Source organism: Oryza sativa, chromosome 2 (genome assembly GCF_034140825.1).
Source record: "Oryza sativa Japonica Group chromosome 2, ASM3414082v1".
Taxonomy (NCBI): Eukaryota; Viridiplantae; Streptophyta; class Magnoliopsida; order Poales; family Poaceae; genus Oryza; species Oryza sativa.
Genome location: NC_089036.1, coordinates 34,875,139 through 34,901,475, shown reverse-complemented (window position 1 = coordinate 34,901,475; position 26,337 = coordinate 34,875,139). Strand labels below are relative to the sequence as shown.

General features: G+C 38.7%; 2 protein-coding genes across 2 annotated transcripts; one reads left to right on the top strand and one right to left on the bottom strand.

Moving 5' to 3' along the window:
- Positions 1–16,800: 16,800 nt before the first annotated feature.
- Positions 16,801–22,593, bottom strand: LOC4331070 (GCN5-related N-acetyltransferase 4, chloroplastic). Its single transcript, XM_015770167.3, has 3 exons — positions 22,426–22,593; positions 21,631–22,027; positions 16,801–17,418 (listed from the first exon to the last, which is right to left on the bottom strand). Exons 1-3 carry the CDS (start codon positions 22,562–22,564, stop codon positions 17,139–17,141), a joined length of 816 nt encoding a protein of 271 aa, XP_015625653.1. The 5' UTR covers positions 22,565–22,593; the 3' UTR covers positions 16,801–17,138.
- A 187-nt stretch (positions 22,594–22,780) lies between these two features.
- Positions 22,781–26,164, top strand: LOC4331069 (mRNA-decapping enzyme subunit 2). Its single transcript, XM_015770166.2, has 8 exons — positions 22,781–22,947; positions 23,070–23,221; positions 23,324–23,451; positions 23,800–23,898; positions 24,362–24,514; positions 25,098–25,201; positions 25,368–25,435; positions 25,809–26,164. The coding sequence occupies exons 1-8, from the start codon at positions 22,862–22,864 to the stop codon at positions 25,988–25,990; spliced, it is 972 nt and encodes a 323-aa protein (XP_015625652.1). The 5' UTR covers positions 22,781–22,861; the 3' UTR covers positions 25,991–26,164.
- The last annotated feature ends 173 nt before the right edge of the window (positions 26,165–26,337 follow it).

The window sequence follows — 26,337 nt, the reverse complement described above, 5'->3', positions numbered from 1 at the left end:
AAATACTAAATAAATTCATCGTTCAAGTTTGCAGTAACTAAAACTTAATTAATCTTAACCGTGCAGTTGTATGGTTTTCGGGTCTGGTTTTTCTTCTAAAGTGGACCGATTCTCTTCTTCTAAATATAAAAGTGGAACAAAGTTCCGCCAGTGGTTTAAAAAAACTTAATTAATCATACGTTAATATATTTTTAATTTTAGGATTGCTAATTTGATCTTTATCTTTATTAGAAAAAGAACACCGTTGAAGAGTGGCATACTAGCAAGGAGAGTTCGAGACTGAACAGTTGAGTGAGTTAACGTCACTCGTCACCAACACCAACCCGTATACGTCGTCAAATCAATTGGCCGAGCTATTCGATCAGTGGCTGTGCTGCTCTCTCAGCTCGATCAGATCAGTTCGCTTGATGGCCGTGGCTAACTAGGTACGGCTTCAATTTGTTGGTGTCGGATCACTCACTCACTTGATATGATCCAACTGCCGCCTCTGATCTCTCTCTTGCATCTCCAGCAAGCAACAATTGCTGTAGCATTTCTGGCCTCATTTTCTTCCTTCCTATTCTTCTGTTGAACATATAATTGCACGATTGTTGTATACTCCCTTCATTTCAAAATATTTCACACCGTTGACTTTTTAGTATGTGTTTGACCATTCGTCTTATTCAACAAATTTAAGTAATTATTTATTCTTTTTATATCATTTGATTCATTGTTAAATATACTTTTATGTACACATATAGTTTTACATATTTCACAAATTTTTTTTTGAATAAGACGAATGGTTAAATATGTGCTAAAAAGTTAACGGTGTCAAATATTTTGAAACGGAGGGAGTACATCGAATGGAAAAAGTAGTATACTGATAATGTTGGATTCAGTACTACACTGTTGGTGGCAGTAGTAGTACCAGTGCCACGACGACTGTACACACATGCATGCTGTCTCAGCTCGGTGGCTTGGCTTAGCTCCAACACCTGCGTTCCGGGCAGACAAGGATTAATTATGGTTTGTTGCAAGGCGAGACAGCCAGCCATCCATCCATCCATCCCTACGGAGAAGAGGACCATCGGATCGAGTACTCATCTTCATCTAGTGCGTGACATATATCACGAGTCGTCGTTTAACCACTCGTTTGGTGGTTAGTTAGCTGTGCGTATTAGCAGCGATCGAACAAACACATGTAGTACTACTGGTTCCAGTACCGTTTACATTGATCGGTCCCAAAATAAGCTTATGTGTGGGTTTCTATGCTTAACGTTTGATCATCTATTTTATTTAAAAATTTATAGAATGTTAAAAAAACAAGTCATGTATAACGAATTATTCATATTTTATCTAATAATAATAAAAATAGTAAATTATATTATTTTTTTTAAAAAATAAGTCTAATGGTTAAACGTTGAACATAAAAATTTACAAATGAACTCGTTTTGGTATGGAGGGTGTACAATTTCTCATGGGCACCTTGTCTTCTTTTGCCATTGAGAACTCACAGAGAATCAGACATGTATTTGTTACTGCTACTAGTAGTTGGCCAGGTAGATTGGCATTAGCAGGAGCAGCAACAACATGATGCTGCTTGTTGCTTGTTGCAAGTAGAGAGTAGAGTACAGTAATAATCAGTGAGAAGAAGCGACAAGAAGCACCCGATCTCTGACAATTATGGGATATTCAAGTCCCCTGCATCGATCCCTAGGGGGAGCGGATTATGATTGCTGCATGCTCAACATGCCCCTTTGTGCTGTCAGACAAATAAAGTTACTCCTACTACGATCAGTTCCAATAGTAGGCTATTAGGCAGCTGTAAACATATTTTAATGAGATAAACAATGAGAGAGAAAAGCAGCGGGCTATAGATCTGTAGTCAGCTATAGCACGGACTCCAAGACACATTGTGTGTATGATAGGTGGGACCATATATTAATAGTATAATAAGCAATTATTGTATGAATTGACTATTAAATTATCTATTGATGAATTAGAGCTAGGAGTAGACTGTACTATTATACTTGCTCTACTAGTACTACTGCAGGCAGGGCACCAATCATTCAAATGCTGCCAGTAATTAAACTGGCACTATCTAGTTTATCTCTGCCGTAGAATCACTTGGTTTTTAATCAACCGTGACCGATGCTGACGGCCCACTGGAATTCAGATTCTCCCTTCTCCCTCCTTGCAAGTAAAAGCTTGCATTCTGGTAGAAATGGCTAGCTACTGATTAATTAATGAATTGAAGTGAAATCCACCGGTCGATCGATCGAGCCATGTGTCAATGTACCAAAAGGGTCGATCCATCCAACCACCGGCCGGTTAAGACCAAGATGAGAGTTTATCTGGATGATCCGGGAGTAACATGGGATTATATCAGCTAGTAACATGTACATTAGTTGCTAGTATCATGGCCTGCTCTTACTTACTGTAGCCTTGTGACTAATGAGCAAGACAACAAGTAGTGATAACAATTCATCAGGATTAGTGAGATAATTAATTCACTAGTATGCCTGAGTATCCTTGTGATAATTAACTCACTTGATCGCCTGTTAGTGAGATAAGCGACAGGCTAACTGCTTGGAATTTCCTCTGGTTTCACTGCACAGGTTAATTAATCAACAAGATTGTAGATTAGTACTATTAGGTGGATCATCAAACGTAAGGAAGATTCAGACAAAGCATGCACGCACATGGCCGGAGTTAACAGACAAACCAGCCCAAATTCATGGTTGGATCACCCCCAATTGCGCAATTTGATAATGAACTGACATAAACAAATCGAGGGCATAATTTTTTTTAAAAAAATAAAGGGAGCTGATGGAGCAAACCCCAGTGGCGCGAGAGGTAACAATACTGGAGTAGTAGTGGTACTAATCAGTTTGACACTGATGCATGAATGGATGGCTCCTGATTAATTAAATTAAACAATTTATTAATAGGATGGTAGAATTAGAGCTAGAAATTTAAGTAAGTTATTCAGAGGAGAATTATTATAGCCGCGAGATGAGATGAGATGAGCTAGCATGTGGCTTGCAAGCTCGATCACCCTGGCGTCGTGTTGGTTGGTTGCCCGGTCGCTGGTTTCTGCTAGCTGCTTCACCTGCTATCTCTCCGCGTGTGCATGGATGCATGTATTCTACGAGTACTAGCTTAGTTATGTATTTTTTTAATAATAGAATATAATATCGGTTTTTGCTCAAAGAGTTACAGCCAGTTCTCCATAGGTTCCTAAATACAAACATTTATAGATTATTTAGCAAAGATTAAAAAGACAAGATCTCCCTTTAGCCATCTCTCATTAGTTAAAATTTGAATTTTGAATTGGTTAGATTTGTCTTGTAAGCATCTGATTAACTTCAGATGCTTGGTTTTTTGTGTGTTGAAATCAGTTCCTTAGAAATGTTTATGTTGTGTATTACAAAATTTAATTTATAGAAATGCTTATATTTTTGTAACGCTGGAAGTATTAGCTAGCTGATGCGTTCTTGGATCACCACCGTGTCCATATTGCTGTGCCTGGTCAGCGCATGCACGTACAACATTGATCATACAGTCCAAATTCAGATTAAGGTGTTAATCATGTCATGTGCTTGCCCTCTATTATGCACTACCAACACACAGTCCTCGTCGTAGCGGTAGTGCCACTACTACAACTACCAGTTGTACATTCTAGTATAGTATAGTACTATACCTCATTCTAGTATAGTATAGTAGTGTATGCTAATTGTTGCTTTGACCGGAGCTGGATTGGAGATTCGTCGCCTTTACTAACTGACGCATGGGTAAAAAATGCAGAGGTAAATAAAACAGGGGTTTTACTAGCTTGACTCTGTAATTATCTTGGAGAGTTGAGAAAAGGACTGGTTCCTCTGCATTGCCTTCCCAGTTGTACTCTGTCAAAATGTTGTTATTTTTCTTCATCAACTTGTCTCGTGCCAAATGTTGAAGTGGTAATACGCGCGCCGTAGCTTCCTAGCTAGTGAGGTAACCAACTCTGCGTGAATTCCTGATCTGTTCTAAAATAAAAGAAATCTGGTTTAAAAAATAAATAAAATAAATCGTGATCGATGCAGGCACGTCATGTGGATCGTGCTTTGTCAAACCTAACTGCATAGTATTTTAGAAGTAGTATATGCTTCATTCGTTTTTTGTACGATTTAATTTGACTGAACAAACTAAAATATATCGAGATGGGCCGTTAATGCAAGGAGAAAAGAAAATCCCTGTGTCCTAAAATAAGTTTTATACGTGACCGTTCTTCTTATTTAAATTTTTTTATGATTAATAATTTTATTGTTATTAAACGACAAAACATAAATAATACTTTATACGTGACTATTTTTTTTTATAAATTTTTTAAATAAAACATACGGTCAAATGTTAGACACAGAAATCCACGGCTACACTAATTTTGTAACGGATGCAGTACAAAGAGAGTTAATATGTTGGATCAAATCCGGCCGTTGATTTTGTGGGTGATGGATGGAGCAGGCAAGGCAGCTGACCCGGGAACTGTTTCCCAAACCGGATGCGACGACCAATGCCCTTGCCCTTGTAGGACAGAGAGAATGAAATGGAAGATGTGGCTGGTCTACTTCTCTACTACAGATGTATTTATTACTAACAAGCATAGTGGCCCGCGCAGATTGCGCGGCTAGCATCATTATATTTTCTCTCATATAATAGCATATATGTTTTCTCATTATATTATTCAAATATATTAAAATGACAACATAATTTTAAATTTTACAATAACTTTACAAAACTACTAATGTGTAATATTTATATTATATTTTATATACGTGTTAGTTATTAATTATTTTTAATATCAAATTTTAGTTATTTGTAAATTATATATATTCCTATATGGACTCTAGACTCGTCTTTTAATATTTCTTTTTTTAATTCATTTTTATTTATGAATTTTTATTATTTCTAATTGTATTTCTATGTGGACTCTAAACTCATCTTTCAATATTCTTTAATTTTTAATTTCGAATTTCAGTTGCTTCTAAATTATATTCCAATATTTGTATTCCTATATTGACCTTAAATTCTTCTTCCAATGTTTTTCTTAATTTTGAATTTTAGTTATTTGTAAATTGTATTTTTATACAGACTCTAAACTCTACTTTTAATTTTATTATGTTTATTCCAAATTTTAGTTAGTTTTAAATTCCTATATGGACTCTATACTCTACTTCTAATATTCCTTATTTTTTTAATTCCGAATTTCTATTTTTTTTTCTAAATTGTATTTCTATATATACTCTATACTTTACTTCTAATATTCCTTATTTTTAATTCCGAATTTATATTATTTCCTAATTGTATTTCTATATGTACTCTATACTCTACTTCTAATATTCCTTATTTTTAATTCCGAATTTCAGTTATTTCCTAATTGTATTTCTATATGAACTCTATACTCTACTTCTAATATTTCTTTTTTTTTAATTCTGAATTTCAGTTATTTCCTAATTGTATTTCTATATGGACTCTAGTCTCCTCTTCTAATATTCCTTTTTTTCATTCCGAATTTCAGTTATTTCCTAATTGTATTTCTATATAGACAGACTCTAGTCTCCTCTTCTAATATTCCTTTTTTTAATTCTGAATTTCAACTATTTCTAAATTGTATTTCTATATGGACTCTAGTCTCCTCTTCTAATATTCCTTATTTTTTAATTCCGAATTTCAGCTATTTTTAAATTGTATTTCTATATGGACTCTGTCTTTTCTTTTTCTCCGATTAATGTGAGAATTTCTAGGCCATGAGAGCGAACTTGGAGGTTCCTTTTTCTATTCCTTTAATTATATATTTAATTCCAAATTTCTTTGTAAATTGTATTTCTATATGGACTCTAGTCTCCTCTTCTAATATTTCTTATTTTTAATTCCGAATTTCAGCTATTTTTAAATTGTATTTCTATATGGACTCTGTATTTTCTTTTTCTCCGATTAATGTGAGAATTTCTAGGCCATGAGAGCGAACGTGGAGGCTCCTTTTTCTATTCCTTAAATTATATATTTAATTCTGAATTTCTATTTTTTCCTAATTGTATTTCTATATGGATTATATAGTCTACTTCTAATATTCCTTATTTTTAATTCCGAATTTCAGTTATTTCCTAATTGTATTTCTATATGGAGTCTATACTCTACTTCTAATATTTCTTATTTTTAATTCCGAATTTCAGGTATTTTCTAATTGTATTTCTATATGGACTCTAGTCTCCTCTTCTAATATTCCTTATTTTTTAATTCCGAATTTCAGCTATTTGTAAATTGTATTTCTATATGGACTCTAGTCCCCTCTTCTAATATTCCTTATTTTTAATTCCGAATTTCAGCTATTTGTAAATTGTATTTCTATATGGACTCTGTTTTTTCTTTTTCTCCGATTAATGTGAGAATTTCTAGGCCATGAGAGCGAACGTGGAGGCTCCTTTTTCTATTCCTTTAATGGACTCTAGTCTCCTCTTCTAATATTTCTTATTTTTAATTCCGAATTTCAGCTATTTTTAAATTGTATTTCTATATGGACTCTGTATTTTCTTTTTCTCCGATTAATGTGAGAATTTCTAGGCCATGAGAGCGAACGTGGAGGCTCCTTTTTCTATTCCTTAAATTATATATTTAATTCTGAATTTCTATTTTTTCCTAATTGTATTTCTATATGGACTATATAGTCTACTTCTAATATTCCTTATTTTTAATTCCGAATTTCAGTTATTTCCTAATTGTATTTCTATATGGAGTCTATACTCTACTTCTAATATTTCTTATTTTTAATTCCGAATTTCAGGTATTTTCTAATTGTATTTCTATATGGACTCTAGTCTCCTCTTCTAATATTCCTTATTTTTTAATTCCGAATTTCAGCTATTTGTAAATTGTATTTCTATATGGACTCTAGTCCCCTCTTCTAATATTCCTTATTTTTAATTCCGAATTTCAGCTATTTGTAAATTGTATTTCTATATGGACTCTGTTTTTTCTTTTTCTCCGATTAATGTGAGAATTTCTAGGCCATGAGAGCGAACGTGGAGGCTCCTTTTTCTATTCCTTTAATTATATAATAGATAATACTTTACCACTATTTACCGATAAATATTAGCACACTTACTTAAAGTTGAAACGATTAAATTTTTTCACACCTTAACAAGCATAAGGAAATCTTACCATATTTATAAGTCAATGGCGTGCGAGATTTAGTTTGCTGGAAAAAAAATATTGCCATGACTGTATCTATAAACAAACAACTGCTAATGTGATCAAACCCGTCTAACCTTAGACGTGACAAAACTGTGGTAAAACGTGGCTGACAACCTAAGGGCATCCACAATGTAGTCTAAAACTAGTCCATAAGCAATAAAATATTTCATTCAGCTACCTCACCATATTGTGGAACTAGTCCATAGCAAGAAAATAGCAAAAGCTACCTATAAGCTATAAGCATATGTGTTGCTCATATAGAATAAAATATGTTATTTGTCTCTATTTTCTCTCTCCTCCTAATACTAGTTGCTATCTATATACATTGATAATAATAGTTATAGTCTATATATGTGGGTCCCATTTATATGGACTACTTTTGCTATATGCATTGTTGTTGCCGTAAGCACAACCTACTGCTGTATTGTTGCGTAACGCGTACAGCAAAGCGCAAGTGGAGACCATGCATCGATGCAGAGATGCATGCAGCTAGCCCATGTCGAGAAACAGGATAAAGAAAAGGGGAATTGCGAGATGGCAAACGCCCAAAACGGGCAGCTTGTTGCCTGGAGAGGAAGAGTGCTGGAGAGTAGTAGAGCATTGAGCATTGCAGAACGTGGGTGCAAGTACAAGCCCACTTTACTTTTAAGTTTTTTTTTTTTTACCAACGCTGCATGTTACCCCTCATGGATGGATGATAATGCCCTTTCTGGTTTCATCAGTACAATGTACAGTACAGTACTAGCTCTAGTTTGGGATGATCACCTACTTTATTTGTTCAGCACCCGTAGTAGTTGTATAATCTATGCTACTAGTTGTATCCAATGCCCATCCATTCAAGTGATGGCATCCAAATAATACAATAGCGAGAACCTATCATCCAACAAATAAGCGAAACGACATATTTACCAACGACAAATAATTTATAAATAAAACTTTTATATACGTGTTCCTAACGATATAAAAGCAAAGGCTAAAAAATAAAGTTCGAGATATAAAAGCAAAGGCTAAAAAAATAAACTTTGATTAAAAAACTCAAATTCAACTCCAAATTTAATATTGAGAATTCAAAGCTGATAAATATAAGTATAAGTGTGAGGCCGTAGTATAATCTAATCTAATCTAATCAACCTGTTTGTTCTCTCACTGCAGTTGGGTCCCACAACACAGCAAGGGCGAGTGAGTGAGCGAGTGGTGCGGCGGCACGCAGCGACGACGAACCAGGAAACGAAGCAACGCAACGGTGGACAGCTCACGCGCGGTGGGGGGCAGCGTGGTCGGCGGCACGTGACACCCCCCGCCCGCGGCTTGGCTTGTCGTGAACCCAGCCAGCCATGTGAGTAGTGATCACCGGGGGCTCTACGCCGTCGATTCCGAATCCGATGGGCGTGATCAGACGGCAGAGAGAGGGGAGGAGGGGGGCAATTCAGCGCGGGGATCACGCATGCGTTCACGCGTCGGTGTCTGTTTGGATTCTGAACAAGAAGAACAACAGTGGGTCGATTTTCAGTGACGCGCTGCTGGGTTGTGAAGTCGACAAATGAGGTTCCTCCTCTCTATCGTACTCCAGCCGTTCCATAAAAAAATCTAGAATTAGATGTTTGATTCATAATATTAATATGTGTTACATTCGGTGATAGTACATCTATTATCTCGATGCTGCTAGCTACGAGTACTAGTTTCATACTGAAATTTTCTCTTTAAAAATTGTTCCATTCTAAACCAACCTCTTTACACTGTAATAATAATTAGTTTATTTATTTTTACTCTGAAGTAGGTTATAAAAAGAAATAGATTATTCATTAATTTATAAATTTCAGCTGTGGGGTCTTTAATAATTAATATTGATAGCGAGTCGGTTAACAAATTCAGCATGGTTAACAAATTTCATCTTCAGAACATACTGTTTATTTGCCAAATCAGCTCTGGATGTTGGTATAGCAATCTGACGATAAACCCACCTTTTTTCTGAACCATGATGAACCGATCCAACCAGCTGACCTGACATCAGTTTCATAGTGAGGTCCTACAACATCCCGGTCTGTTCATCAATGAGCAGTTCCCAATTTGACAGCATGTAGCCAAGCTACTGCTACCAGTACTGTCCTCTTCGTAAGTCTTTCCACCATTTTTAATGGCTGACGACGGTGGTAAAATATATTTTACCACTAGTACTTAAGATAGTAGTGATTCATTGGATTCCAAAAGAAAAATAAACGGTTTGAATCAATTTATGTTACCAATAGAGAACATTATAGTTGTCGGTAAGAAATTCCCATGCATCTACCAACCTCATCTTTTCTCTTATGCATATACTTATCAGTTAAAATTTAAATTTTCAACCTTAAATTTATAGTTGATTTTAGGATTTTTTTTATTGAAGTTTATCTTTCAGCCTTTGCTTTTAGATCGCTAAGAACACATATATAAAAGTTTTATTCTTAAATTATCTTTGTTTGTAAATATGTTGTCAAACAATGGGGCCGTATATACTCCCTCTGTCCCATTATAAGTACAGCCATAAGTTTCCGTGCCTAATGTTCAACCGTCCGTCTTATTTGAAAATTATGAAAAAAATTTAAAAGTTAAGTCACGCATAAAATACTATTTATATTTTACCATCTAATAACAATAAAAATACTAATCATAAAAATATTTCAAATAAGAAGAATGATCAAAGTTAGGTGCTAAAACCCTGTCACGCCCCGAACTAGTCCCGACCAGCACTAGCCCGTGACGCTCCAAATTAACCTGTTAATCGATACCAGTCCCAGGAAACAGTGCTGATATCACAGGGAGACAGAATATCACAGCAACAGAGGTCTCTTTATTATAGAGTAGATGTACAGTCATGTTGGGCTGCGGACAGATCCCGAGCTCACAACTGCATCACAAAAGGAAAGCGGAAGCCAGGACTTGGACCAATCAACACAGGCGCGACTTGGGAACTAGGCCGAAACCCTAAAACTCATCGTAGCCGGCTTGCTCCTGGAAGAACTCCTCATCAGCAGGATCCGCTTCATCTTCTTCAGCAACTGGGGGGGATTATTTATATAGAGCAAGGGTGAGTACGGGAGTACTCAGCAAGCCATGGGAAGTAAGTGTTTAATGCAGGCTTCAAGGAAAGGCTGGTGTTTTTTTGCAATTAATTTTATTTGAACTCTTTTCTGAAACAACTAAGTGAGTGCTTCTCAAACGACACGGATGAGACAGTGCGTCTCGTCCGGTCGGAGTATGTGCAATGTATCAGTCTTTAGAATTTAAACAAGGTTGGCACCCGGCCAACAGCTTTTTCAACGGCCACCCGGGCCAACAACTTTTCAAACGGCCACCCGGGCCAACAACTTTTCAAACGGCCACCCGGGCCTAGCTGATCCCATCAGCTGCAGATTTTTCAAACACCGAACCCCTTTTCACACAGCAATTTCACAAGCAGTAGTCAAACCAAACTACGCTAGGAATCACCTCACATCCGCCCATGACCGTGGGCACGGCTATTCGAACAGTTTGTTAACCTCTGCAGAGGGGGTACACTTTACCCACATGACATTACTAACCCGGATCACCCAGCCCGTGGGGATCAGCCACGTCGGGAGACCTCCAAGCTTTCATGACAAGGCATTTCCAAAGCCGACACAGGTTTACCATATGCCGACGAGAGGGGTCCCAGACCAACAACAGGTTAGGTCCCAGACCATACTGTGCCAGGAAGCCCAGGGGTCCTCCCCGACACCACCCCGGCGAATCCACATGTCTCTCGGCATCAAGGCTCCCCTGATAAGCTAGTTACTCAGCCAGGGGTGTCCCATTCCACCCATGTGGTCGTACTTGTCTTATGTTTGGATGAAATTCCAAGGAATCGGTCCTTAAATGCAAGAGCAGGAAACCGTACACCCGGTACGTTCCCCGATCCGCGGTTTTGGAAAATTCATTTAGTTCGCAAGCACCGACCCAGGTGTCGGGTTTTCCAAGTCTTTTGTAAAACTCCAGTTTTACCCAAGTTGTTAAACAGATTTTAAGTTTGAAGGCGTCCGTCGATACTCGCACAGGGTGCACGAATATCGAGACGCAACTAGATGGTTACAAGGGGACAAGATATAGCAATTAACAAAGGAAGGATCAAATGCGACAAATTAGGTAGGTCCGCCAATCTGCCTTGCAGACGGGACAAACAGATTAAGTGCGATCCTATCAATGCATAATATTTTGCAAGGGATATAATTAAATTTCAAATATAGGCTCAAGATATTCAAAGGTGGCTTGCCTTGCTCGAGATCTGGAGCTTGATCCTCAAAATCCTCGCACTGCGGGTCTTCGGGCTCCGAAACTACACGCAAAACGGGACAACTCAACAAACGGCAAAAATAAAGCCCTATTAATGACCTCTAAGCGTGCAATTAGATAGATCTCGAGATTTGAGAAATTTTGGAAGTTGAACGGAGTCAAACGGATTTACGGTTGGGAAGATATTGAATTTCTAAGATTATTGGATTTTTGATCTAAAGGAAAAAGGATTAAATTAAATCCTTTTTGAAAAAGAAAAGAAAGAGGGAGGAGAAGTAGACTTCCCTCGGGCGGCTAGGGCGTGGCCCGAGAGAAGAAGCGCGGCTCGGCCGAGCTAATGGGCCGGCCGGCCCAAGAGGACCCGGCCCAGAGCGCGCGCGGGAGGGGAGGAGAGAGGGGGCCGGTGGACCGGGCTCACCACGCGCGGTCCCGGGTGGGACCCGCTTGTCAGCGGCTCGGCTCACCGTGCGGAGGGAGTACGCGGCTCATGCGCGCGGGCGGGGGAGGGACGCGGTGCACGCGCGCGGACGCGAGAGCCGCGCCCTGCGCCCCTCCGCTTCTCCCCCGCTCAGCTCCGCTCCGCCTCGCTCGCGCGCCGCGCGCTCTAGCGCGTAAGCCGCCCGCGCCGAGCCAAGTCCAAACCCACAACTGTATTTATTTTGCGACGGAGGGTGTATCTCCTTAGAGGATCACATCCAGACTTTTGCTGCGCAATGAGCGCAGCAACATGAGCAAGCAAATGTCAACTCCTTTTTTCCACAGGTCTTCGACTAGCACAATCGACATGAGTACATACATTGACACAAAGTGAATGACAGGTGGAGCTATCATATTCTTCATACACGCTGGCGAGGGGGGCCCACACGACAGTGGCAGCAAAGCTAGTGCAGGAGCATTGGCTTGCAAGGAAGGAAACAAAGAGAAAAAAGACAGGGGAGAGAGACGCAGAAGAATTCCTTGAAAGCACACTATACTATCATCCAATCGATCGATCGATTGATCAGGTGATGGGCTACCCATATGCACATCACAGTTCCTGTACACAGTACATCCCCCCTTTCTGTTTCTCTCAGCATATAATTGTTTCAGTTTCTATGGGCCACCAAATAATAATTCCTCTTTGTTTTATACTAGCTGGGAATTTTCAGGCCACTGATCACAGTGTTCAGTACACCACCCTGATCAACAGTTTAGGAACAAAACATACTCATTAGAGTAATTTGAAACACAAGAACGCCAAAAAATGATTGTTTATGAAAACCGATTAATTAATTGAAACCCTGATTACTTATGTGTATACTTATTTCATCAGCAGACAGAATGTTGACCTATGAACTGCAATGTGCGATCTATCTATGTGACAATTAGCAATAATAATAATAATAATAATAATAATAATAATAATAATAATAATAATAATAATAATAATAATAATAATAATAATAATAATAATAATAATAATAATAATAATAATAATAATAATAATAATAATAATAATAATAATAATAATAATAATAATAATAATAATAATAATAATAATAATAATAACAATAATCACAGTTCAGTACACAATCCTGATCAAATGGTTTAGAAACAGAACATACTAATTAACTTGAAACATAAGAATGCCAAAATTGATTGTTATGACAAGTGATTAATTGAAGCCCTGATGATTACTCAAGTGTACATTTTCTTACATCAGCGGACACAACAGTTGACCTATGAACTGCAATGTGCAATCTATCTAAGTGACAACTATGAATAATAATAATAATAAAACCAATGGTGCAATGTGTTTGGAGAGGGAGGCATATGGAGCTTAGATATAGCCATCAGTGCATCGCTTTCATGACGGTGGAATATTGGTATAGGTTAGGTGCAGAGACTTGGACGCTAACACGGTGGAATTGATAAAAATTTTCAAGCTAATCATATAGTTTTACAACTGGTCGAACTATATTAGGTACAGCTTTTGGATGGTAGTAGCATATACATAGCTTCCTCTATTTCGACGGCTAAGCTGAACCAACTTAGTACGGCACATGCTACACTCTTTTGCGTACTAAGGTTGGATAGGGTGAGACTATCAAGAATAAAAAGACTCCTTTTGAATCCTTGAATTTTACAGAAATTTCAAATGGATTAGTTCAATTCCAAAAAAAAAAAAAATTCTATAAATTCCTCCATTCAAGGAATGCAAAAGTTAGATGAATTCTGCCAATAAATTTTTTAATTAATATACTAGAAGAGCATATTTTTCACTTTGTTTTTAATTTTATATTATAATATACTTTTTATATTGTTTTTGTATTGGTACAATGTACATGGGAGAAAAGCAAGCAAGCTGCTTAGTTTAATTAGGAGTACACAGTACTATGCTCTTTTGTGACCTGTGAGCTGTCTTGTAATACTGACCTGGCGTCGCCTCATGAATCCGACGTGCCACTGGCCAGCATCTCTGCGGCCAGCTGGCACAAGCTGACAAGCTGTAGCCATCGCCACGTAGGATGGGTACCACGACAAAAAATGACTTGCATTGCTTTTTGCAAGTGTTTGTTTAGTCGCCACTACTGTCGTTGCAACTTCTTAATCACCCCTACTTTGTGTACCAATGTATGTATATATGCATACACGCCCCAAGATGGAGTACATTAATTACTAGTTTCATGTCACAATCCAAAGTAATTATATTTTGGGTACATACAGAGAAATTAATTGATTTGGAAGCTAACCTCTACTTACATGTTTTGATGGATACGTGTGTAATGTAAGGCCCTTTTAATTCTTTTTTTTTTGAAGGTAGTACTATAGTGTTTTGCCGTGCTGGTAATCTTGCTTCTAAGATACGTCGTTGCATCATTATTATGGCAAATATATAATAGTAATTCTACTGTTTTAGCAGCTGCATAATTAGGTGATGGGATTTGTCAATTGGATGCTGGAATTGCATGCTCAACCATCAAACAAATGGTTTAGTTTAAAAAACGTAAAGTAAAAGGGAAATGAAAAGATGGGAAAAAATAAAGGAAATTAAACATGGGATCACGTTGGTTGCATGTGCGCCAAAGACTAAGCTCCGTATTCTAGACCAAGTGATGACTAACTAATTTTTATAGTTTATGAGCGTGCAAAGATGTGGAGAATCTGAATTATTCTTTTTAATTTTTTTTGCAAGTGGGGAATCTCTAGTCTTTATGTCCATTTTATCACTTTGGAAAATGGAAAGAAAAATAAGACAACATCGGTCATACCGTACTACTTTTGTTCTCCTAAAAAAGAAAGGAAAACTTCAAAGTATGTATCACTGCACATATGATCGAAAAAAGACCAATTTATAAAAGAAGAAAAAAAAAACAGAAACAATCACTGGTATTGGACCAAATAGCACATAAAATTCAGTTAGGGGAGCCCACTAAGGAGCATTTGCAACAAACTTTTCATAGAAGAATATATGTAAACAATATAGTATATACTAATATGTAGCTCTCCCATATTATTGTTGGGATTTCTCTCTACAGTTTGCATTGTTAGTTAGGGAGTGAACATCTTCCTCTTTTTAGCTAGTCCAAATACCTTCCTTGCATTGGTATTTTCCCTTTTTACTCGTCCAAAGCAACAATTTCCAATGGGTTATTCATATCATAAGATTAACTTGATTGCATATAAATTTCTTCACGGCAACGTAAATTTATGAACATGATTCAATTAATTTCTATCAGAGTGTAGTATTTTCAACATGATATAAATTAATTTACTAGGTTTTTATAATTCTGCATTTTTTTGTTGAAAATTATGGAGGCCATATGGGAAAGGGTGACGATGGAGTTGTCGGTGATATGGGGTATGGCAGACAGGGAGGAGTATATACTACTGCTACACAAAGTCACAAAACTACACCGAATAAATCAAATTATTTCTTCAGTAGCAGCAGCAGCAAACAGCTCATCAGGTGTTGGTGATACCTATGTTCCGGGCACCGATGCGGCCGTCGGCCACCGACACGGCGACTCCACCGGCTGCAGCCGGTGTCCGGCACCGGCGATCGCCGGTGAGCCCAGCCATCTTCTTTCTTCTACACTGACAGACTAGACTAGGATTCGTCTTTGCCTCGGGATTCCCACCAAAGCAGAGATGTCAAAATGGTCCCGGTCAAACTGCCCTACCCAACCACATTATTGAAAATTGCTAATTTAATCGTTAACAAATCGTAAAATAAATACCAAAACCAAGTGGATCCCAGTAAACAATGCTTTGAACATGCAAATTAACAACTCCTATGTGTCTACATCTCATGCTAATGTGCAATAACATGAGAAGCTGCTCCTAAGATTGAACAGATTTTGACAAAGGTGAGATCTTTCGAATTTTGAAACATTTTTCACGGGCAAAACACAGATCAACCAATCAGAACGTCAGTATTAGAGGCTATTCACTACTTGGAAGCTGTTAACAGTTTTTCACACTTGACACGGTATCAGCAGTCAAAAAATTTTCAATGAGCCACTGTCCATGTGCAAGTATTCCTTTTTCTTGTTACAAAAATAATTATGACCGATCTGAATCTTAATGGTGCAATGTGTGTGGTTTGTGCAGGGCATAATTCTGGGTCCTAAAGGGAGATAAATGATGTTAAAATTCGTTGAGTCACATGCATTATGAACAGATCTATCCATGCATCTGCCTTATTGGTGTGGTGTGGAGGATGATGAGGGCTCTACATGCATATGCATATGCATCCCATGTGACATGTTCTTCAGCTTCCATCCAATCCAACTATCTCCCAGTCCTCCTCACCCCACACCATCCACTCAACAACAGCAAAAATCTTTTTTCAATTTCCTCAATGAGATCAGCACAGCAGGCTCAACCAAAGAAACAATTATCAGCAATGATCCAACAACCATACAGTTCAGAAAAGGGGGTAACCAGGTTGGTGCCAAACATCATAAAGGCCACAGCCCACACTACCACCCCCTCTTGTTAACACACAAACAGTCTCAGGGTGCCATTGTTTAGTATACAAGCATTGTTGTTGTAGATGTATCAGCAATTAATGAAGGTGTTGATAAGGAAACATAAGAGCATAAATGCATGCTGAAATTTCAACCTCCAAATTAAGCTAGAAGAGTTCATCAGGAAAATGACAGTAAATACATTTACCACTTTACAGTGCAGATCCATGATACAGACCAGTGGAAATATGAACCGGCACAATGAAACCACAGCACTTCCTTCTGAATATCTGATATCTTCAGGTACACTAGTCATAAGATTGTTACAGAACATAACTGAATATGCTCCACCAAGGGGGAAAAGGGGGATATCATCATATATTGAGAACAACAATAAATAATGTTGGAAGCTGTATGGTTTGTTTCCTTCTTCAGGCTACTTCTCAGGAGCTCTGAGTGAAGGAATGATGTCATGGTTACTACTTCAAAACAATACATAGCAATTATATGCCATACAATGTACTGTCCAGTCTCCACTATACAGCTACTATACATGTGAAGTGAATGAGCTCGCACATCACTGTAGTATCTACATGTTTCAATTGCTCTACTCTGATCGTATACACTTCAAATCTTGGGTAATAGCTTCAAGTGTGAAGCTGTGTCTCAGTTTCTCTGTTCTGATCATATACACTACATCTTGGGTACTAGCTTCATCATAAAGTTGTATCGCACTCCTTTTGCTATCTTAGGTTCTGGCCACTTAGCATCTTCTGGTACATGGATGCATTTGTATCCTAGATTTTTGTACAGACGCAGCGCAGCAATGTTGTTTACATCACAATGTAATGCCATGGATCGGCAACCCCAACTCTTTGCTCGCTCCTCTGCTTCTGCAACAAGCATTTTAGCGATTCCTTTACGACGTTCTTCCTTTCGGACTGCAACATTTGCTATATATGCAATACCTGTTCTGCATGTTTCAAACAAATCTGGATGATGTCAGGCGGCAAAGTACTAGCTCGTGTGTTATATTAACCCTCCAAAAATATAATAATGGACAATCTTCTACAGTTTATACAGAGTGAGGCAAATGAAAACAAGGCTTCACATATCTGAGCATTTCATCAGTGCAAAAGAATAGCACAACCAATGTTTTTGTTGACTTTGTATCCAACCAAAAACAACTTATTCCATACATGCCACAGTGCTGCAGCTTCATTTAGACCGCATAAGGTGTTAGAAGAGGTTGTGGCAGTGTTGAGATGGATGTCATAAGAGGTGCCATGCTCTATAATGCAGTGCAATAAATATTAGAAAACTGCCACAAGAAACGAACTCAGAGAATATCCTTTTATGTTATCTTGTATATGACATTTCACATCTGGTGAGATTAAAGGCCACACAGGGCAGCCTTTTTGGCAGTGTTTTCATGATGATCTGTTGGCTAATTTGGAAGGAAAGAAACGCAAGAGTATTCGAACAAAGAGACAAAAACCCTGCTCAGTTGGTTGAGGATATCAAAGAGGAAATAATCATCTGGAAGTCTGCAGGTCTCTTTTCACATTGTGAGAAGTAGAACTGTTTTTCAGCCTTAGGGCTTTTTATTTTCCCTTTCTCGTGGGGTAAGGTTTTGCCTCACAACACGTTCGACAACTTCTTGTCGATGTACCCTTGTATGTTTGTAATTTGTTTTCTTCCAATCTTAATGAAATTTGGTCAGCCATTCCTTCGGCCAACCCGGCGAAAAAAAAAAGAAGGCTGTGGCACAAATACAATGCGCGTTCTATCCTAATTCAACAAGACGGTTTAATCCCTAACTATGATAGACTTCGTTGATTGAACTGGATGTTCATTTTAACCCAGGCAAGTTGCACTGCATTTAAATGTATTTCTCCAAAAAATATAATAAAACACATGTTTTTCCTCTATGTTTCCAATCAAGTTGAAATTCAAATTTGCTCACTGTTTACAAATATTTTCTTGAAATAGTCAACAATGAACAAGAAATTCATGATATTTATTGCATTTTCTTCAAAATTCTGTAGGTAGGCTGAGCCCTCTTGTTTCACACAGTTCTTTCATCTTGTACAAGTAAAGCTAGGTGAGAGTCACCCAAGGAAAGGAAAGAGACATCTCCAAATAAATTCCAAGGCAACAAATGGTGCCCTAGGTGGACAGTCAATACAGGAAAAGAGAGTGCGCATGAAGTTGTGTTTGTCTAGCTGTAGATAACTGTATCTCCCTTTGGATCTTAGTCAAAGAACAAAAAGGAAGGACAGCAAACAGAAAAGTGTATGGGGGCACATACAAGTTATAACCATAAACGGGAGCTGAAGCAACTCATGTCGAAGCATCAGGACAATATATAGCTTTTTTCTTTAGAAACTTACAAGGTGAGAATGACATGGACTATGGTAGTTACAAAAAGGATAAACAGTATAGAGAAAAAACATGTGATGGTAAAATTCAATGCGATGAGGTACAGATCATGATAAATTAAAACCTAGCATTAAGTTAACTATGCATTCCTGGAGAAAAAATGGAGCACAACATTTTATGTATTATGCCCAAGATTGTAGTTTTCTTAGTTTTGATTGATTCAAACCAATTGTGCTTAAGACTTATATTACATCTTGGCACCAGTGATCAAAAGACTGAGGATGGTGAAAACCAAAAAGATGATACTGCTATGTGCAAAGCTTGGGAGAAAATTAAGATGCCACGGATAGGAAATTTGTTGCAACAAAAAGGTTTTATATGACGATTGAGTTGCCGGGTCCTATGCAGATTTACTATGCATGCTGCTAGTGGAGTTTCACTCTTTTTAATTTAATAGTTCTTTCTGTATTTCAGAAATTCCAACGAAATATAAGTGCAACAAGGCTTAGGTGGCTGTTAACAACCAAATTTGGTAACATCGGTGTCAGGAAAGAAGATTGGATCAAAGCGAAGTCGGAAGCGGAGATCGAGTTCGGAAACAGAGCAGGAATCGGCCGGAGTCCAGATCGGCTACGGTTAGGATCGGCTAGGTCTGAGTCGGGCTAAGTAAGCCGGTACAGCCGATTCCGACAATATGACTTGTACACGACATCGGGTTCAAGTTAATGTAGTTCAAGATGATTGCCACGCACGGATAGAGTCCTGGGAAGGCAATTGTATCTATTAATTAGGATATCTTATGTAAATTCCTTATAGATAAATATAGGCAAAAGTCTGCCGCAAAGACTTATGGTATCTTAAGAGTTTGTTAGAGATAATAGTCATGTCCGGTATGGGCATATCTTGTAATTCTCGGGCATAAATAGACCCCGAGCCCTATGTAATTTAACAACACACGTTCAATACAATCTCGGCGTATCGCTACCCTTTTTGCTTTAGTTTTGTTTCGACGAGTTCTTGCTTTCGGGTTGAGCTGCATCGATTTCGATCTTCAACAAGAGGTAAAATTCGTTATGACGGATTGCGTTCTTAGGATTAGTGCTTCCATCTTTATGATACTCTAATCCCGTTTATGTAATTCGTCGAGTTATCATATGTCTTACATAATCTCTAGCAATATCATCATCTAACCTGCCATCGGTTAACTTCTGTTAATAGAGGGTAGCCGATTAGGTTAAATATTGATGTTGATCTAGATTATATGAGATATCTACCATTCTATGAAACTTCTAGCGGCTTGATTGTCTAGATATCGTTATTCTTTTCATACTTAATGCTGCATCAGTTGAGTTTGATCTATTAAGTCGTGCTTAGAATATCGATCTCTAGCCTGCCTTCTAGTTGCCGATTAGAATAGCATCGGAGTTTCAGCTGATCGTATCTGATTTAACTATATTTATTCTATATGCCTCATTGATATGTTAAATCTGCCCTTTATATCAAGATATTGCTGTATCTAAATATGTTAGGCCTTTGTTTGATACATTATTCTTGCTTTAATATCCTGGTATGGAGTAGTATCGGAGTATTAGCCGATACATGCTAGATTTATCTGATCGGCTATGCTATAAACATATATAGTCCTGTTATTGATATATATTTCGATCTAAGTGATTTATACTGTCTCGGCATGATGACCGATCTATCCCAATCACTTGATTTAAGTATACATCGATATAAGGAGTATATATCATTAATATCTACAGCCGATCGAGTAGATTTAGTTCTTTTTTACTTATTCATGACCGCCGATCGATACACAGATGACATCGGCTCAAAGATAAATGATATGTCATCGGCATCTAGCCGATTGGCTATCATTTATAGATTTAACCACGGCTTCTTTGCTTCTATTTCTTGTTGATTACAGGATCAAATCAACTGGCACGCTAACACATCCGAAGGCGAGCTTTGGACCTGCACTGGAGTTAAGCAGACCTCCCAGGCCACATGTTTTCTATCAACAGTGGCATAGTTCAGAAATTCTATTCCCGACTCCAATGGTAAAGAGAAACGCTTTCCTTTAGTAATTATTATCATGCAAGAAACACTTGTCTGTTATGAGAGAAGGGAACCATTACTTTGTATACTTAAATACTCTCTCCCCATTTTATGGGAAGGAATCATATCATAATTTATCACTGTTCTAGACACAAGTAGTTTAAGACAAAACATATTTGGCATTTGAGTTTTGCATGCACCTCATATTTAGCAAAATGTATATGAATTGAAAAATGGGAACTCAGGTGTTCCCCCATTTATGCAATTAGTATAAAATAATATGTTATTGTTTTTATGGCATTGCATAGTCAAGTGTAGTCTTCAAGGCTCCAATTGCACAATAAATTTAAGTTATTAACTAGCATGTTTTTTTAATATGACCTGTGTTAATCTGTTATTGACTAGCACATATCCTTCAGAGATGGAAAGGCATTACAACAAATTATCAATTTTTTGTAGCTTGGTATGAACTGTTAGAAATTCCCAAGCCAATAAAGTAAGCTTCAAATGTAATGGGACGAATAATTACTTGGCTGAGGGATACCAAAAAAAAAAGGAACATCAATGTCAGGACAAAAAGGAAACAACACCATAAGTAGAATGGATATGGTAAACAGGCTTTGGAAAAGTGAGTGAATGCATTTAAGGTGCAAAGAATAAGCAAACCATTTATATCTTGCAGTTGCATATGTGTATATGTGTTAGCAATCTTATAAGGTGTTTGAAGAAAATAAAGGTATACCTTCTCTGCTTGAGAGGCCCTCTTCTGGGAAGATAGTCTGCCACCGTGTCTACTGTAAGAATGCCAGCTATGGAGGCCTTACTGAGACCGTGTTTTTCTTGGAAGTCAGCATCTCTTAAATCTCCACATTCAATGCTGATACTTCTACTAAGCGAATTACTGTTAACGGCGACAAGGCAAGTTCTCATGCAGCCAGGTGGAACCGAAAAACCGGATAGGAGGGCAATGTAACGATCAATACGTAGAACAAGGTCCAGTGGAAAAGTGTAATCTGGAAAGAACGAGCTGCAATGAGTATCAGCTACTTCCCAGCAATCCTCTAGCCGCGCATCTCGAACCAGGATGTCTGGGCTCAAAGATGGCAACAATTCAACCGCCGGGCTGGCACAGCAAACTCCTGAAAACAAAGTAGACATTCTCATGGGCACATGCCAACCATGTGAAATAAACCCAGATAAATTTACAGTTAGCTCATACAAGACCAACATATAAAACACTGAATGTTTAGTGTAGTAAGTTCAAATTATCGCGATATATTCATTTTGAGGTAGCATGGTACCCTTTCTAATGACAACACTCTAAGCCAAATGCCCCAGTTGGAGCAAGGTATTCACCAAATACTAATTCAGTCGATTTGCTAAACGACACTCCCATCCTTTGGGGAGAACCAAACCGATTGCGTGCTGTCAAATTAATCTTCCCCGGATAATCCAATACTACCCAATTGTAAAGAGGATTACGATTATAACCTCAATTACTTATCAATGCCAAGAAAATTGGAGCGGTAGATAAGACCTGCAGCGGGTTTGGTGGCGAAGGACGGGCAGCGGTGGTGCCGGACGGCGACTGCGGCGGATCGGCGGACGGGGTAGAGAGGAGAAGCGGAGGCGGACGACGTCGGAGAGCGAGCCAAGCTTATCGCCGGCGGCATCATGGCCTCCCTCCCCCCGCCTCGGCTCCTCCGCTCCTTCGCTGTCTCTCTCCTCCGATTTTTAATCTACTACTGTTTGCCCCCACACTTTCCGCCTTCCAAACTCGTTTACGTAAAATAAAATTACGCCTTATTAGGGTGTAGCCCACGGCCCACCTTTCCGTCTTCGAAAAGAGTTTACGTAAAATTAAAGTGCGCCTTGTGAACTGTGCAGCAACTAACAAGGCAGTGGATTCCGGAGGCGAGCGAGAGAGGGAGAGAGGAGGGGTGGGAGCGGGGGCGGCGCGGCGGCGGCGGTGGATGGCGATGGCGGGCGGCGGGGGGCTCAACCGGTCGTCGTCGAGGGGGCAGCTGCCGCCGCAGGAGCTTCTCGACGATCTCTGCAGGTAGCCCCCATCCCAAACCCTCGATCCCATCCATCTCGCGAGTTTCTTCTCGGCTTTTGCTCAGATCAAACCCCCCGGAAAAAAACTGAATCGAATCGCCGGTGGAAACGGAAAAATCGCAGCCGCTTCGTGCTCAACGTGCCCAAGGAGGATTTGGAGTCGTTCGAGCGGATCCTGTTCTTGCTGGAGCAGGCGCACTGGTTCTACGAGGACAACTCCGTCGAGCACAACCCCTCCCTCAAGTCGCTCTCCTTCAAGGACTTCACTACGCTCAGTAAGCTCCGGCCGAACTCCACCTTGGATTCATCGGTGGCGCTTCCGCCGTTGGTTTGATCGCTGACACCGTTATTGTTGTTGTGGTGGTGTATGTGTGCAGTGTTCAATAGCTGTGCTGCGCTCAGGCCATACCGCGCGCACCTTGATGACATTTACAAGGATTTCACTCACTATAAGTTCCGTGTCCCTGTCTGCGGCGCCATCATCCTCGATGACACCTACGAGAAGGTAACTACACCCCTACCCCGATCACCTTGTACCATATTACTTTCTACCTAGATTAAGTTTAGCTGAGTAGCTGCTTATGTTGCACAATGTGTGGGTGTGGCAGCTTGGAAACAATGCTAAAGTAATTCTGGTATTTTGTCTGTTGCTGCAAATACCTTGTAGATGGTTTATTGTATAGTCGCTTCAATGCGTATAGTTTCAAGCTCTATACTGCAATGCACTAGGCACAAATAAAAATTACATCTTTGGATCTTTAACCCTTGTAGACCTCAATTCGCGCATTCTTTTTCACTTTGTCATCACATACTCACACCCCAAGTTTCATTCACTTTTTCTCCTTCTGTGCAGTGCTTGCTTGTGAAGGGATGGAAGTCTAGCGCCAGCTGGAGTTTTCCTCGTGGAAAGAGGAGTAAAGATGAAGAAGATCATACATGTGCTGTTAGAGAAGTAAACTTCTGGGCTGAATCGATGTTGTTCTTTGCAGTTTTATCAATTAAATTAGACTTATAAAGGATAGAAATTTGTATAAGTCACTGAACAATAGTTTTACATTTCTCTAGATCATCAAGATGCTTTTTTCTACAATTCAAATATCAAAGTTCTAGATATTCTACCATGCTCCAACACTTACTGTTTTCATTTAGTGTTTGCATTTTAATCCATTGCATACACCATTTGTTGTTTCTTCTCTAAAAATGAATTGCATTGCCTATCTCATGTTTAAAAAGGAACAAAAAAAGCTTAGCATTGGTTAGCTAAATATTGTCAGCTGGTCCTGTGCATAATTTTTTTTAAAGACATGCAGTGATCACGTCTTAGCTTTCGTGAACTAGTTTCCATGTTTTGCACTTCCCTTTGCTTATTGCATTACTAGTCTATGTAAGTGACATTTATTTACATAACAATGCAGGTTCTAGAGGAAACTGGGTGTGATGTTTCGAAGCTTTTAAAATTGGAAGATTATATTGAAGTTTCAATGTGGCAGCAAAGAGTCCGCCTTTATATTATAACTGGTGTTAAGGGGGATACTGTTTTTGCGCCTCAAACTAAGAAGGAGATCAGTGTACGCAAATGTTCAGTGTTTTTATCATATTTCTTTTTGCTCAACTACATTCAGAATATTTTGGACTCGCTATCTGAAAACGAAAAGGGGAATTGCGTGACATGATTGCAAAATGATACAATATGACTTTGATTGTTTGATTAATGGCCATAATCCTTCGTGTGTGCTTAGCTTATAGTAAGGAATAGCTCCTTTCCGATTAACAAGCTGTTCTACAGATTTTTTTTTCCATAATGATCTGCTAAATTTCAACTCAGTTGAGAAGAGACTCAATTTGAAGCATTCTGTAATCACTTTATTGTTACTTAACTGACAAGTTAGTACATGTTCAGCCACATATTTTTGCTTGCTGACTGAGGTACTTTATCTTTTTATGCTGGTGTATGAATCACTTGCAATGCTAGCTGTCTTGTGTGGTTGTGTTTACTACCTTGTGTCTACTTGAAGACTGTAGTTACTGTAACTACAATTTATTGTTTTTTTCGTTGTAGTTTATCCATTGACCCTTTTGAGTTTTGAACCTCTCTTTGGTTAAAGAGAGTTAAATAGGCATTACTGAGTCGTGATCCTCTGAAATTGACAGGAGATCTCATGGCACAACATCGATGAACTCCTTCCTGCTGGTGATGACGCAATATCTCGTGGAGTGAATGGGATGAAGCTCTATATGGTCGCACCATTTTTGCAGTCAGTACCTTTTTGACCCACTTTAGTTTTTTTTTCTTGGTGCAGACAGTCATCATGAGCATGTTGGTTTAATGGCTTCTAAAATATTTAACCCGCATCCACATTTCCTGAGTGTGAATTTGTTTCTACATTGTTTAATTCCTTTACATTTTACTTCTTCATCCAGGGGTCTAAAAGCCTGGATAGCCACACATCGTCACCCACAGTATCAGAAATCAGACACGTCTGCTAGAGGTTTCTTCTGATCCTCCCTTTGCCCATTTATGTTAGGACCTAAAAATGTTAAATTATTTGTCAATTATTTTTAGCAGTTCTGCTTCAAGTTTCGCTTGTTGTTTTCTAAGTTAATCTGCAGAAGTAGTTCTCAACTGAGCAAAATATCAGCTAGTACATAATTAAAGCAGGTCTGATCCTGGCATAGTCATGAACTCATGGCTATACTTATGATCAACTTTTAGTACATAGTGTGTGTAGTACCATTGGTGAACCTGGTGCAATGTACTCCTAGTATGTAATTTGTGATAAAATTGGTGAACCTCTGGTGCTACATATACCGTTTGCCTCTATAATTGTGATAACATCTATGGTACCACACATCATTTGACAGGTACTGTGTGGAAAGCGAAGAATTCCTCAACTGGAGCGGCGCCTGTTGAGAACCCCGTTATTACTAGAACAGGATCTGACCCACAAACTCTTGACAGCCGCCCAGGTAAAAGCTTCCGAAACTTCAGGTTCGACACAGCGAGTATCCTGCAGTCCATGGAAGCTTCCTTCCTACGTACCTAGGAGCCTGACAAAGCATCACCCCATGTGTGTATGCTTGATGTGTATAGACTATGTAAGCCAAGGGCGTGTCTTCTGTTGTTAACTCAGCTTTTTCTTCACTTTTCTAGTTGTATCTGTAATCCTGAATGCAACAGATGCTTCTACCATTGTGATAATATCCCTACATTTCGTGCACATGAATGTTTTTTCTTCTGTCCATTCAGATTTGTGTTTGAAATGTTGCTCAAAATGGAGTAAGAATTCCTCTGCATTTTGCATGATCTTGTTCCGTTATTCTTACATTGTGGTTGAGAACTGAGAACTGATAAGCATCCTTCCTTAGACAATGTAGCGGGCTGTGCATGGCC